Source organism: Anomaloglossus baeobatrachus, chromosome 1 (assembly GCF_048569485.1).
Source record: "Anomaloglossus baeobatrachus isolate aAnoBae1 chromosome 1, aAnoBae1.hap1, whole genome shotgun sequence".
NCBI classification, from domain to species: Eukaryota; Metazoa; Chordata; class Amphibia; order Anura; family Aromobatidae; genus Anomaloglossus; species Anomaloglossus baeobatrachus.
The window spans coordinates 705,763,108-705,777,726 of record NC_134353.1 but is presented as its reverse complement, the minus strand read 5'-3'; the positions used below and the strand labels follow the sequence as shown (position 1 = coordinate 705,777,726).

The 14,619-nt window shown below is 48.5% G+C and overlaps 1 protein-coding gene across 1 annotated transcript in view; it reads right to left on the bottom strand.

Moving 5' to 3' along the window:
- Nucleotides 1-3,374: 3,374 nt before the first annotated feature.
- PPIL2 (peptidylprolyl isomerase like 2) overlaps nt 3,375-14,619 on the bottom strand; it is a 92,258-nt gene continuing 81,013 nt past the window's right edge. The window contains exons 19-20 of the mRNA XM_075321167.1: nt 11,614-11,756; nt 3,375-4,828 (exon numbers count right to left, since the gene is read on the bottom strand). Of these exons, the coding sequence (XP_075177282.1) occupies nt 4,738-4,828; nt 11,614-11,756 (234 nt within the window). The 3' untranslated portion in view covers nt 3,375-4,737. The remainder of the gene's footprint in view (nt 4,829-11,613; nt 11,757-14,619) is intronic.

The following is a 14,619-nucleotide window of genomic DNA, read 5'->3' as shown; positions in this document are numbered from 1 at the left end:
AAACAGGGTCCCCAAGACTTTAAAGCATTGGTCTTTTCATATAGGCCAAAGGACTTCAGGGACCGGGTGTGATTTCAACCCCTGCACCTATTATAGTTACGTCCCTGTGCATTGCTACACATACATGCATGTATTAGTATGGCTTCCTGTAGTAATGAGTTACTGACTGTATGAAAACTGGACATGAGGGGGAATATCTACTTTGTTATGTTGGTTTATACCTTACAGTCACAATAAAACTAAAAACCGTGCAGACATGCAAATTACTGCATTACTTTCATCATTAAAGAGTGGCTCATTTTGTAGCAAAAGACGGAAGAACGTTTACAAAGGTCTCAAAAAATGCTGCAAAGAATGCTTTCAAAAACTGAATTATGTTTATATTCATCAAATAACGTGCATCAACAAAAGTGCATGTTTTATGCTCATGCATATAAAAAACTATGCTTCAGATGAACCTCATACACACTTGCCAGTATTGAGGTCCTGCGCAGGCGCACTTTGATCTGCCCTACTCAGGTCGGATCAAAGTATTGTGGTGCGTCTGCGCAGGACCTCAATGCCAGCGTGTGTGTATGATGTAGGACGAGTCATGCACTGCAGCTTCAGAGTAAGGAAGACCAAGATGGCCGAAAGGGGAGGCGCTGGTGCCGGAGAATGGCGCCACCCCTCCGACTGTTGTACACCGGAGCGACCTTCTAGGTGAGTATTAGAAAGTGATTTTTATGTTGTACACAGTGGCCTGGGCTCTTATATACAGCATGTTAGAATACTGTATATAAGAGCTCAGTGGTGGTGGCCGCAGCTTGTAGGCCGAAAAAGTGGTGACAGGTTCCCTATAACGTAATCCGAAATAGACTAGATCAGAGGTCCCCAACTCCAGTCCTCAAGGCCCATCAACAGTGCAGGTTTTTGGGATTTCCTTAGTATTGCACAGGTGTTAATGTAATTACCTGCCCAGGTGCTGGTTCCAACAGCAGTGCAATGCTAAGGAAATCCTGAAAACATGCACTGTTGGTGGGCCTTGAGGACTGGAGTTGGGGAACCCTGGACTAGATGATGTGGAGATCAATGCACTGTGGGGTCCATATGATTAATTCCTGGACTCCTTGTTCTTTTATATATGGAAGATGGTTCTTAATTACATTGTCTGTAAGTTTAGGGTCATCCTGGTACAGAATAAATTGGAGCCAAACAAATGCCTCCTGATGGTATTGCTATATCTGGCTGTACTTTTCAGTATGGAGGACATGAAAAAGCAGCAACATTGAGGAATGTAGACACAGTGGTCACTCAAGATAACCTTCAGAAGATGAAAGACACATCATGTTTGCTTCCCTTGAAGGTGTCCAGCAGTGCCATCAGCTCACAACTGGCAGAAGCCAGTGGGATCCAGCTACACCATCTACTTTTTTTTGGTGAAGAAGTCTGAACAGAAATGGTATTCATAGGAAAAAAAAGTCACAGCCAAAAAACATACTTTCATCGTGGAAACAAGGCCAATCGATTCAGCTATGCTCTGAACTGATGAGTCAAAACATAAAATATTTGGCTGTAACAGATGGCAGTTTGTTCTCTAAAGGGCTGCAGAAGAGTACAATGAGAGTCTGCAGGCAACAGTGAAGCATGGTAGAGGCTCCTTAAAAGTTTCAGGCTGCATTTAAGCAAATGGAGCTGGGGATTTGTTCAGGACTAATGGGGTCCTCAATGCTGAGAAATACAGGCAGATGCTTACTCATCATGCAATACAATCTGGGAGGCATGCGATTGGCTCCAAATGTATTCTCTAGCAGAACAGCGACCCGAAACATACAGCTAACGTCATTCAGAAATATCCTCAGCATAAAGAAGTACAAAAAAAGTCTTGGAATGGAGTCTATGGCCCCCCAGAGCCTCAGTCTAAACATCAAGTCTGCGTGGGATTACATGAAGATACAGAAGAATTTAGGCAAGCCTAAATAATAGGAAGATCTATAGTTACTTCTCCAGAACAATTTTATGCAGTTTCCTTAAAAATAGTGGTCACATCAAATATTGATTTGATTTTTCTTGTGTTCATTCACTTTTCAATTTAATAAAAATGAACTATTAAAACACTTTTTGTGAAATCAATCTAACATGCAGCAGTGTTCCACGCCTGCCTAAAATGTTTGCAAAGTACTGTGTCTATATATAATAATATATATAATATTTATTCATTTATATAGCGCTGTTAATTCCATAGCGCTTTACATACAATGGCAACTCTGTCCCCATTGGGGGTCACAATCTAGGTTCCCCGTAAGTATGCTTTTGGAGTGTGGGAGGAAACCGGAGAACCCGGAGGAAACCCACGCAAACACGGGGAGAACATACAAACTCCTTGCAGAAGTTGACCTGGGTGGGAATTGAACCCAGGACCCCAGCGCTGCAAGACTGCAATGCTAACCACTGAGCCACCGTGTCCATGTAACAAATATATATCTCTGAGCATATGGAAATGTGATGCTAGACACAACGATAGATAGATCTGCTATATGAGCTCCGTACTGCCTATAGTGCCACCTGCAGAAGCTTTACATGATCTGAACACAACACAGTTGTATGGTGACAGAGCTTGATATGCTGGTTTTATGTCTAACAGTCACTACAACAAATGAGTACTGGGTTATTCAGTGCTAGAAACATCAGCTAAAGGTCATGTTTAAATGTCACAAGGACTCCATGGTCTCCAACGCTGTTCTATTGTAATACTCTAAACAAAGTCTAAAGCAAAAGATTTCCATATTTGTAAATAGGCTGTTTCCTCATCACATAGCATTTTGGACTTTGTCCAGTGTCTTGTGCTGTAATGGCTCGCCAAGCACTCCCCAGTGGTGTTCATTGGTGTAGCAGGTACCATCCACAATACAGGGCACATTGATACTGCTCACCCCTTGTCACAGCAGAGCTGAGGGGCCAGAACCGTTTTGCAGGTTTTAGTGCAAATTGTCTCTTCAGGCAAGAAATAGACACACTTTAGGGCCACCTATTGAAGTAGCAATCCTAAAAGTCAAAGCTGACCCCTTTTTTTACAAGCCTTGCCTAATGACTTAGGATTTATGCCAGATCAGAACCTCAATTTTCAGAGTGTTTCGGGGTGATTGTCCCTCGTCAGTGCAAAGTATGACATCTGTTCTTGACCGTATGAGAGGCTAAGACGGGGTCCAAAGAAGAAAGCTTTTCTCCTTGCGGAGGCTGACACATCAGTAACACCCTGAGGACACCTGCCTGCTAATTTTCTGCCACTGTGGAGTTGTTTTGGGGTCTACAACCTTCAACAACTATACATCCAACATTTATAAAAATTAAAGTCACTTGAAGCATTTTGGGACAAAAGCTTTCTATCAAAAGAATTCAAGAAAATATACTTTATGTACAGAAACAAGGGTAAAATGGTACAATAATTAAAAAAAAAAAACAACAAAAAAAACCCCAACACACTAAGCATTCACAGACTTCTCGGTGATGTGGAAACCTGGAGGAAAAGACCAATATAGCACAACATCTTCAGCGAGGTATTCAGGAGGCTTCAGTAACAAAGTGAAGCTTTACAATAATTTCAGCTCTATGGCAGAAAAATGTAAAGGCATAAATGAGATGTACACAGGTAATAAAAAGTGGATGCCTTATTCCCATTAGAGCATATGATAGAAAATTACTCTGGATGGGCTCAGTACCGATGTTATGAGAGATAAAGTAGTGATAATAGGGGATGATATTTTTATGGATATTTCCTGAAACCAACAGTCAATGTCTGTCCCCCCTGAAAGGCCTGCTCTCTGGCAGCAATAATAAACATTTTACATTATGTTTACATTATGTTAAAGAGAGAAAACAGTATTTAAAGGGATCCCGTCACCAGGTTTTTCCCTTATAAGCTGCGGCCACCACCAGTGAGGTCTTATATACAGTATTCCAGAATGATGTATATATGTGCCCAAGCCGCTCTGTAGAATATAAAAAAAGACCTTTATTATACTCACCTGCAGGGCTGTCAGGTCCAATGGGCATCACTGGTCTCGGGTCCGGCGCCTCCTCTATCCTGTGCAGTCGCCGTCCTCCGTCCCAGCCCTGTGTGTATGACGAGCCCTACATCATTCACACAAAAGTCGCCATTGCATTCCTGCACACTTTGATTTGCCCTGCTGAGAGCAGATCAAGTATTGTAATGCGCATGCGGTCTTTGACCTTTCCTTGCTTCTGCGCATTGCACTACTTTGCTCTGTCCTCAGCAGGGCAGATCAAAGTGCGCATGCACAGGACCACAATGACGGCCTCTGTGCGGATGACGTAGGAGGGTGGCGACTGCACAGGATAGAGGAGGTGAGGACCGAGACCAGGTCTTTTTTTACGTTCTACAGAGCAGCCTGGGCGCTTGTATACAACATTCTAGAATACTGTATATAAGGGCCGACTGGTGGTGGCCGCAGCTTATAAGGAAAAATATTGGTGACAGGTTCCCTTTAAGGGGACAGTCCTAAACCCTGCCTACTACTGGGTTGTGCACCCTGGTATGTATGGTCTTTATCTTCTGATCAAGGATTTCTAGGCCATAAAAGATACTGGTCCTTAATGCAACAAAATCCACTGAATAAATATCAGCTATAGATAGAAAATACAACTCGCGATGTTAGGGAGAAGGACAGTCAAAAATGTAATTGAAATCCAAGACGGAAGATGTGATCTGGAATTCAGGGTGGCACTACGCTGAAGTCTCTACCATGAGCTGAAATCTCCAAAGCCTCGAGTCACTCTCTCTTTTTTGCTCGAAGAGGCGCCGCTATCATCGTCTTCAGCAGCACGTTTCCTATGGATAAAAACAAAGAAGGGAATTTTGTTTACTTACCGTAAATTCCTTTTCTTCTAGCTCTAATTGGGAGACCCAGACAATTGGGTGTATAGGCTATGCCTCCGGAGGCCGCACAAAGTATTACACTTAAAAGTGTTAAGCCCCTCCCCTTCTGCCTATACACCCCCCGTGCTCCCACGGGCTCCTCAGTTTTGGTGCAAAAGCAAGAAGGAGGAAAAGATTATAAACTGGTGTATAGTAGATTCAATCCGAAGGAATATCGGAGAACTGAAACCAAACAACATGAACAACATGTGTACACAAAAAAACAGGGGCGGGTGCTGGGTCTCCCAATTAGAGCTAGAAGAAAAGGAATTTACGGTAAGTAAACAAAATTCCCTTCTTCTTTGTCGCTCTATTGGGAGACCCAGACAATTGGGATGTCCAAAAGCAATCCCTGGGTGGGTAAAATAATACCTCGTAATAGAGCCGTAAAACGGCCTCTTCCTACAGGTGGGCAACCGCCGCCTGAAGGACTCGTCTACCTAGGCTGGCATCCGCCGAAGCATAGGTATGCACCTGATAGTGTTTCGTGAAAGTGTGCAGGCTCGACCAGGTAGCCGCCTGACACACCTGCTGACCCGTAGCCTGGTGCCTCAAAGCCCAGGACGCGCCCCCGGCTCTGGTAGAATGGGCCTAGAGCCCTGAGGGAACCGGCAGCCCGGTAAGCTTCGAGAATTGGTTCCTTGATCCACCGGGCCAGGGTTGATTTGGAAGCCTGTGACCCTTTACGCTGGCCAGCGACAAGGACAAAGAGTGCATCCGAGCGGCGCAGGGGCGCCGTACGAGAAATGTAGAGCCTGAGTGCTCTCACCAGATCTAACCAGTGCAAATCCTTTTCACATTGGTGAACTGGATGATGACAAAAAGAGGGTAAGGAGATATCCTGATTGAGATGAAAGGGGGGTACCACCCTTGGGAGAAATTCCAGAACCGGACGCAGAACCACCTTGTCCTGGTGAACATCAGGAAAGGGGCTTTGCACGACAACATTGCTAGCTCAGACACTCTCCGAAGTGAAGTGACTGCTACTAGGAAAATCACTTTCTGCGAAAGGCGTGAGAAAGAAATATCCCTTATTGGATCGAATGGTGGTTTCTGAAGAACCATCAGCACCCCGTTCAGATCCCAGGGTTCTAACGGCCGCTTGTAAGGATGAACGATGTGACAACCCCCTGCAGGAACGTGCATACCTGTGGAAGTCTGGCTAGGCGCTACTGGAAAAAACACAGAGAGCGCTGAGACTTGTCCCTTAAGGGAGCCGAGCGACAAACCCTTTTCCAGTCCAGATTGAAGGAAGGACAGAAAAATGGGCAAGGCAAAAGGCCAGGGAGAAAAACCCCGAGCAGAGCACCACGACAGGAAATTTTTCCACGTCCTGTGGTAGATCTTGGCGGACGTTGGTTTCCTAACCTGTCTCATAGTGGCAATGACCTCTTGAGATAATCCTGAAGACGCTAGATCTAGGACTCAATGGCCACAGTGTCAGGTTGAGGGCCGCAGAATTCAAATGGAAAAACGGCCCTTGAGACAGCAAGTCTGGTCGGACTGGTAGTGCCCACGTTTGGCCTACCGTGAGATGCCACAGATCCGGGTACCACGACCTCCTCGGCCAGTCTGGAGTGACGAGGATGGCGCGGCGGCAGTCGGCCCTGATCGTGCGTAACACTCTGGGCAACAGTGCCAGCGGAGGAAACACATAAGGGAGTTGAAACTGCGACCAATTCCGAACTAAGGCGTCTGCCGCCATAGCTCTGTGATCGTGAGAGCGTGCCATGAATGCCATGACCTTGTTGTTGTGCCGGGACGCCATTAGGTCGACGTCCGGCCTCCCTCAGCGGCAACAGATCTCCTGAAACACGCCCGGGTGAAGAGACCATTCCCCTGCGTCCATGCCCTGGCGACTGAGAAAGTCTGCTTCCCAGTTTTCGACGCCCGGGATGTGAACTGCGGAGATGGTGGAGGCTGTGGCTTCCACCCATAGCAGAATTCGCCGGACTTCCTGGAAGGCTTGCCGACTGCGTGTTCCGCCTTGGTGGTTGATGTAAGCCACCACTGTGGAGTTGTCCGACTGAATTCGGATCTGCTTGCCTTCCAGCCACTGCTGGAACACTTTTTTAGGGCAAGATACACTGCCCTGATCTTCAGAACATTGATCTGAAGCGAGGACTCTTGCTGAGCCCACGTACCCTGAGCCCTGTGGTGGAGAAAGACTGCTCCCCACCCTGACAGACTCGCGTCCGTCGTGACCACCTCCCAGGATGGGGGTAGGAAGGATTTCCCATGCGATAATGAAGTGGGAAGAAAGCCACCCCCTAAGGGAAGCTTTGGTTGCCTGAGAGAGGGAGACGTTCCTGTCGAGGGACGTCGGTTTCCTGTCCTATTTGCGTAGGATGTCCCAATGAAGAGGACGCAGGTGAAACTGCGCGAAAGGAACTGCCTCCATTGCTGCCACCATTTTCCCCAGGAAGTGCATGAGGCCCTTCAAGGGGTGTGCTTGACCTTGAAGGAGAGATTGCACCCCTTTCTGTAGTGAACGCTTGTTGATCAGCGGAAGCTTCACTATCGCCGATAGGGTATGAAACTCCATGCCAAGATATGTCAGCGATTGGGCTGGTGTCAGATTTGACTTTGGAAAATTGATGATCCACCCGAAACTCTGGAGAGCCCCCAGAGAAGCGTCGGGGCTGTGTTGGCATGCCTCTTGAGAGGGTGCCTTGATCAGCAGATCGTCCAAGTAAGGGATCACCGAGTGACCCTGAGAGTGGAGGACCGCAACTACTGTAGCCCTGACCTTGGTGAAAACCCGTGGGGCTGTAGCCAGGCCGAACTGCAGTGCCACGAACTGAAGGTGTTCGTCTCCTATGGTGAAGCGCAAGAAGCGTTGGTGCTCTGGAGCCACCGGTACGTGGAGAAAAGCATCTTTGATATCGATCGATGCAAGGAAATCTTCTGGGGACATTGAGTCGATGACGGAGCGGAGGGTTTCCATCCGGAACCGTCTGGTCTATACGTGTTTGTTGAGCAGTTACGGGTCCAGGACAGGACGGAAAGACCCGTCCTTCTTTGTAACCACAAACAGGTTGGAGAAAAACCCGTGACCCTGTTGCTGAAGAGGAACAGGGACCACCACTCCTTCTGCCCTCAGGGTGCCCAGCGCCTGCAGAAGAGCCTCGGCTCGCTCGGGAGGCGGGGATAACCTGAAGAATCGAGTCGGGGGACGAGAGGCGAACTCTAACTTGTAACCGTGAGACATAATGTCTCTCGCCCAACGGTCTTTTACCCTTGGCAGCCAGGAGTCGCAAAGGCGGGAAAGCCTGCCACCAACCGAGGATGCGGATTGAGGAGACCGAAAGCCATCAAGAAGCCGCTTTGGTAGCGGCACCTCCGGTGGTCTTTTTGACTTAGACCGCCATGAATCGGAGAGCCCTTGATCTATTCAGAGGCCTTTTGGACGAGGAGAATTGGGACCTGCCCGCGCCCCGAAAGAACCGAGACCTCGACTGCCCCATCCTCTGTTGGGGTATGTTCGGTTTGGGCTGGGGTAAAGATGTATCCTTTCCCTTGTATTGTTTGATGATTTCATCCAAACGTTCGCCAAACAGTCGGTCGCCAGAAATTGGCAAACTGGTTAAACGCTTTTTTGGAAGCAGAATCTGCCTTCCAGTTCCGTAGCCACAAGGCCCTGCAGAGTACCACCGAATTGGCGGAAGCAACCGCCATACGGCTCGCAGAGTCCAGGACAGCATTAATAGCGTAAGACGCAAATGCCGACGTCTGTGTGGCTGCGTCAATTTGCGCTTGACCTGCTGAGATAGCTTGTAGCACCCATACGGCTGCAAATGCTGGTGTAAAAGAAGCGCTGATAGCTTCATAGATGGATTTCAACCAGAGCTCCATCTGCCTGTGAGTGGCATCTTTGATTGATAGACGCTATAAGATCGTTCACTATGGCGTCCCCGTCAGGCGTATCAAGATTGAGAGCGGCCTCAGGATCAGAATCCTGATCAGCTGTCTCCGCTTCATCATCCAGGGATTCCCCCCGCTGAGACCCTGACCAATATGAAGATGTCGAGGGAATTTCCCAGCGAGCTCGCTTAGACGGTCAGGGGCTGGGGTCTGTATCAGAGACCTCACTCTGGGATCTATGAGACACCCCGGGGAGACCTCTGGTCCAACTGAGGTGGGCCAGGGAGCAATGATTCAACAGTGCCCCTGTGCTGAGATACCGGTCTGGATTGCTCAGTGGATCCTGCCGGCAGAGGGGTCGTACATGCGGCGCAGGCAGCATAGTAAGCCTGTGGTTTGGCGCTCCTGCCTTTTATGGGCGCCATGCTGTTGATTTCCCTGAGCAACACAATATATATACAGAATCAACTGTGCACCATACAGTGTAAAGCATATCTTATAAACATATGATTTAAAATTACACTCCTGCACAAATGTGGCTAGCACCACAGATGCTGCATACCCCCCGCATAAAGCGGTTGTGAGGCCACCAGGGTCCCTGCCTGGGTCTGTCAGAATTTGTCCCCCTCTGCAGCATTCAAGGAGCTGACAGGAATGGCTGCCGGCTTCTGAGGAGAGGACAGTGAGGGGGGTGGAGTATGCAAAGCATGCTCCAGCCCTCAGTGCTGCTCATCCTGTGCAGCGTCCCGCCCTTCCCCTGCTTGTCAGGGCTGTGGGCGGGAGGAAGAAAGACTAGGCCGCAAAAGCCGGGGACTCGAGTAATAAACGCGGCCGCCGTAAAAGTGCGGCCGCGCGGAAGTCCCCGGCGCACTACAAGTCCCAGCCGCGCCTCAGTGTCAAAACATGGCGGCGGCGGTCAGCGCGGTAGTCTCCCTACATAAACACACTCAGCGATGCTGAGTGTGTAATGGCACGGCTGCCGGCGTCCTGAGAGAGGAGGAAGCCGTGGGCGTGACCCTTAGAAAGTGCGGGAACTGGTGCCTCACAGTGCAGTGAGGGGAGTGGAGTATGCAAAGCATGCTCCAGCCCTCACTGCAGCTCGTCTGTAAAGCGTCCCGCCCTTACCCTGCCTGTCAGGGCTGTGGGCGGGAGGAGGAAACACTAGGCCGTACAAGCCGGGGACTCAAGTAATGAGCGCGGCTGCCATAAAAGCGCTGCCGCGCGGAAGTCCCCGGCGCACTACAAGTCCCAGCCGCGCCTCAGTGTTAAAAACATGGTGGCGGCGGTAGTACGGTAGTCCCCCTACATAAACACACTCAGCGACGCTGAGTGTGTAATGGCACATTAACCCGGTCAGCGCCGCGGTCCCCGGTGCACTAGCACACCCAGCAATGCTGGAGTGTTGCTGTGCGCGGTCCCCACAGGGACACAGAGTACCTTCAAGTAGCAGGGCCATGTCCCTGAACGATACCCGGCTCCTATCCAGCAGAGTCTTAGGAGCTGTGGATGGAGCACGGTCTCAGTGCCTGGAGACCGGTAAGATCCCACTTCACCCAGAGCCCTGAGGGGGATGGGGAAGGAAAACAGCATGTGGGCTCCAGCCTCCGTACCCGCAATGGATACCTCAACCTTAACAACACCGCCGACAAGAGTGGGGTGAGAAGGGAGCATGCTGGGGGCCCTATATGGGCCCACTTTTCTTCCATCCGACCTGGTCAGCAGCTGCTGCTGACCAATCTGTGGAGCTGTGCTGTGCGTGTCTGACCTCCTTCGCACAAAGCAAAAAACTGAGGAGCCCGTGGGAGCACGGGGGGTGTATAGGCAGAAGGGGAGGGGCTTAACACTTTTAAGTGTAATACTTTGTGCGGCCTCCGGAGGCATAGCCTATACACCCAATTGTCTGGGTCTCCCAATAGAGCGACAAAGAAACATGCATTAAATCGCAGCAATTTGTCTAATACATATCTGTCACATAAGATATTCGGTGACCATCTTGAAAAATGTAATGCATTTAGGGAAAAATCTTGATTTTTAAACATAAGAAACCAAAAATTCCTACTAAAGTTTGTGGAGGCATAAATATCTAGCAGCAGGCAATCCCTATAGTGAAAAGCATATGCTTTGTTGATCATGCATGTTCATGGGGAGTCGTATGTGTATGATCCGATTTTAATGTATTATGTACGCTTGTAAGTAACCCATTTTGATAATATTGATGCTCTTTATGGAGCTTTCTGTTCATCACACTGCATTTAAATATCAGTTCTTTGATTCGGGTACGCTGTATGTGTCCTTTGATGCATTATAGGTACTGAAATCCAGACATCAAATCAACTATATATTTTGCAGTAATCTAAAAAAAAAGTTTTTGTTTATAGGTAGTAAATCAAAAATTGCTGCCGCAGCCATGACTAGATCTTGTAGCCGGAGAAATAAATGTTACAGGGTCCAGGTGCAGCCGCATACCGCCATGTAACTGCTGATCAAGCGCTATACGCAGCTGTTAGGGGTAGAAAAAGCTCCTTGGGCGAGTTTTCCCCAAGGAACTCATTCTTAAAAAATTAATCATGAAAAAAAAAATAAAAAATGTTGTGATGGCTCCCAATCAGCTGATCACCGTAGCAATCAGATGTCATCACCCAGGAAAGGAGATACTTATTAACCACTGAAATCAGTCAGCATCTGTAAAGTAATACATGGCTGTCTGTGTCTGATCGTGCATAAGCCACCATTGCTACCAGTGAGCCGCAATGACTAACAGGAATTCTTACTACATTGATTAGACCTAATAGCACAAGATATACGTTTTCCAGATTTGCCTTTAGAATACTTACGCGGCAGTCATGTTAATATACTTCCCTACCCCTGATCGGTAGGTTTTGGGCTCTTGTGTTTGCTCTTTTTTTGGCAGCACTGGCCGTTCTTTCATTTTTTGTTCTTCTTCCTCTTTCAGAGCCTTCTCCCTCTCTAAAGCGACCTAAAAAGTGTAACAGATTATTTAACACAATGTATGCCATCCTTAGTGTATCTCGCAGGGAGTCCTTTTACCCTAGCAGATATACTGGTGATAACAAGTGACCATCGACAACCTAGCAAGGCCATCTGCACTTGTTTACTTGCATTTCTATGATCATGGGGATGTCATATGAGTATGCTTTCGTGTGAGCATTCTCCCCTTCCCCAATTAAGTTGCCATTTGAAACAATAGTCAGATGCCGGTTTAGAGGCGGGGGATGGGCTGACAACAACAAATATCAATCATTCAGCCAATACTCGTTCACCTATTTCTGGACATATGTAGACGGGGCAGTGATTATGTATGATCGTTTAGACAATTATCACCCTGTGTAAGAGGGCACTAAAGGAAAGCTGAGCTTTTGCAGATTGGGCTACATGTCTTTGGAAGAAGGGAATTTTGTTTACTTACCGAAAATTCCTTTTCTTCTAGCTCTAATTGGGAGACCCAGACAATTGGGTGTATAGGCTATGCCTCCGGAGGCAGCACAAAGTATTACACTCAAAAGTGTTAAGCCCCTCCCCTTCTGCCTATACACCCCCCGTGCTCCCACGGGCTCCTCAGTTTTGGTGCAAAAGCAAGAAGGAGGAAAAAGAATTATAAACTGGTTTAAAGTAACATCGATCCGAAGGAATATCGGAGAACTGAAACCATTCAACATGAACTACATGTGTACACAAAAAAACAGGGGCGGGCGCTGGGTCTCCCAATTAGAGCTAGAAGAAAAGGAATTTACGGTAAGTAAACAAAATTCCCTTCTTCTTTGTCGCTCTATTGGGAGACCCAGACAATTGGGATGTCCAAAAGCAATCCCTGGGTGGGTAAAATAATACCTCGTAAGAGAGCCGTAAAACGGCCTTTTCCTACAGGTGCGCAATCGCCGCCTGAAGGACTCGTCTACCTAGACTGGCATCCGCCGAAGCATAGGTATGCAACTGATAGTGTTTCGTGAAAGTGTGCAGGCTCGACCAGGTAGCCGCCTGACACACCTGCTGAGCCGTATCCTGGTGTCTCAAAGCCCAGGACGCACCCACGGCTCTGGTAGAATGGGCCTTCAGCCCTGAGGGAACCGGAAGCCCAGCCGAACGGTGGACTTCGAGAATTGGCTCCTTGATCCACCGAGCCAAGGTTGATTTGGAAGCCTGTGACCCTTTACGCTGGCCAGCGACAAGGACAAAAAGTGCATCCGAGCGGCGCAGGGGCGCCGTACGAGAAATGTAGAGTCTGAGTGCTCTCACCAGATCTAACAAGTGCAAATCCTTTTCACATTGGTGAACTGGATGAGGACAAAAAGAAGGTAAGGAGATATCCTGATTGAGATGAAAGGGGGATACCACCTTAGAGAGAAAGTCCGGAACCGGACGCAGAACCACCTTGTCCTGGTGAACAACCAGGAAAGGGGCTCTGCATGACAGTGCTGCTAGCTCGGACACTCTCCGAAGTGAAGTGACTGCTACTAGAAAAAACCCTTTCTGCGAAAGGCGTGAGAGAGAGAAATATCTCTCATTGTCTCGAATGGTGATTTCTAAAGAACCAGCAGCACCCTGTTCAGAATCCAGGGTTCTAACGTCAGCTTGTAAGAAGGAACGATGTGACAAACCCCCTGCAGGAACGTGCGTACCTGTGGAAGTCTGGCTAGGCGCTTCTGGAAAAAACACAGAGAGCGCTGAGACTTGTCCCTTAAGGGAGTTGAGCGACAAACCCTTTTCCAGTCCAGATTGAAGGAAGGACAGAAAAAATGGGCAAGGCAAAGTGCCAGGGAGAAGAACCCTGAGCAGAGCACCACGACAGGAAAATTTTCCACGTCCTGTGGTAGATCTTGGCGGACGTTGGTTTCCTAGCCTGTCTCATAGTGGCAATGACGTCTTGAGATAATCCTGAAGACGCTAGGATCCAGGACTCAATGGCCACACAGTCAGGTTGAGGGCCACAGAATTGAGATGGAAAAAACGGCCCGTGAGATAACAAGTCTGGTCGGTCTGGTAGTGCCCACGGTTGGCCGACCGTGAGATGCCACAGATCCGGGTACCACGACCTCCTCGGCCAGTCTGGAGCGACGAGGATGACGCGGCGGCAGTCGGCCCTGATCTTGCGTAACACTCTGGGCAACAGTGCCAACGGAGGAACACATAAGGGAGCTGAAACTGCGACCAATCCTGAACTAAGGCGTCTGCCGCCAGAGCTCTGGGATCTTGAGACCGTGCCATGAACGTCGGTACCTTGTTATTGTGCCGGGACGCCATGAAGTCGACGTCCGGCACCCCCCAGCGGCAACAGATCTCCTGAAACACGCCCGGGTGAAGGGACCATTCCCCTGTGTCCATGCCCTGGCGACTGAGATAATCCGCTTCCCAGTTTTCCACGCTTGGAATGTGAACTGCAGAGATGGTGGAGGCCGTGGCTTCCACCCACATCAAAATCCGCCGGACTTCCTGGGAGGCTTGCCGACTGCGTGTGCCGCCTTGGTGGTTCCTCCTTCGCACAAAGCATAAAAACTGAGGAGCCCGTGGGAGCACGGGGGGTGTATAGGCAGAAGGGGAGGGGCTTAACACTTTTGAGTGTAATACTTTGTGCTGCCTCCGGAGGCATAGCCTATACACCCAATTGTCTGGGTCTCCCAATAGAGCGACAAAGAAAACAAGATATAGGTAACCTGTCCATGTAACAGAATTGTGCAATGATTTTAGAGGTTGCCAACAATATAAGAATGTAGAGAACATTTCACACTGTAAATGGATTGATAACAATGGCAAAAATAGAGTACAGACAAGTATATTGACAAATGCCAGACTTTATTTATGTTATTGGGAGGTTTGTTTGGCTG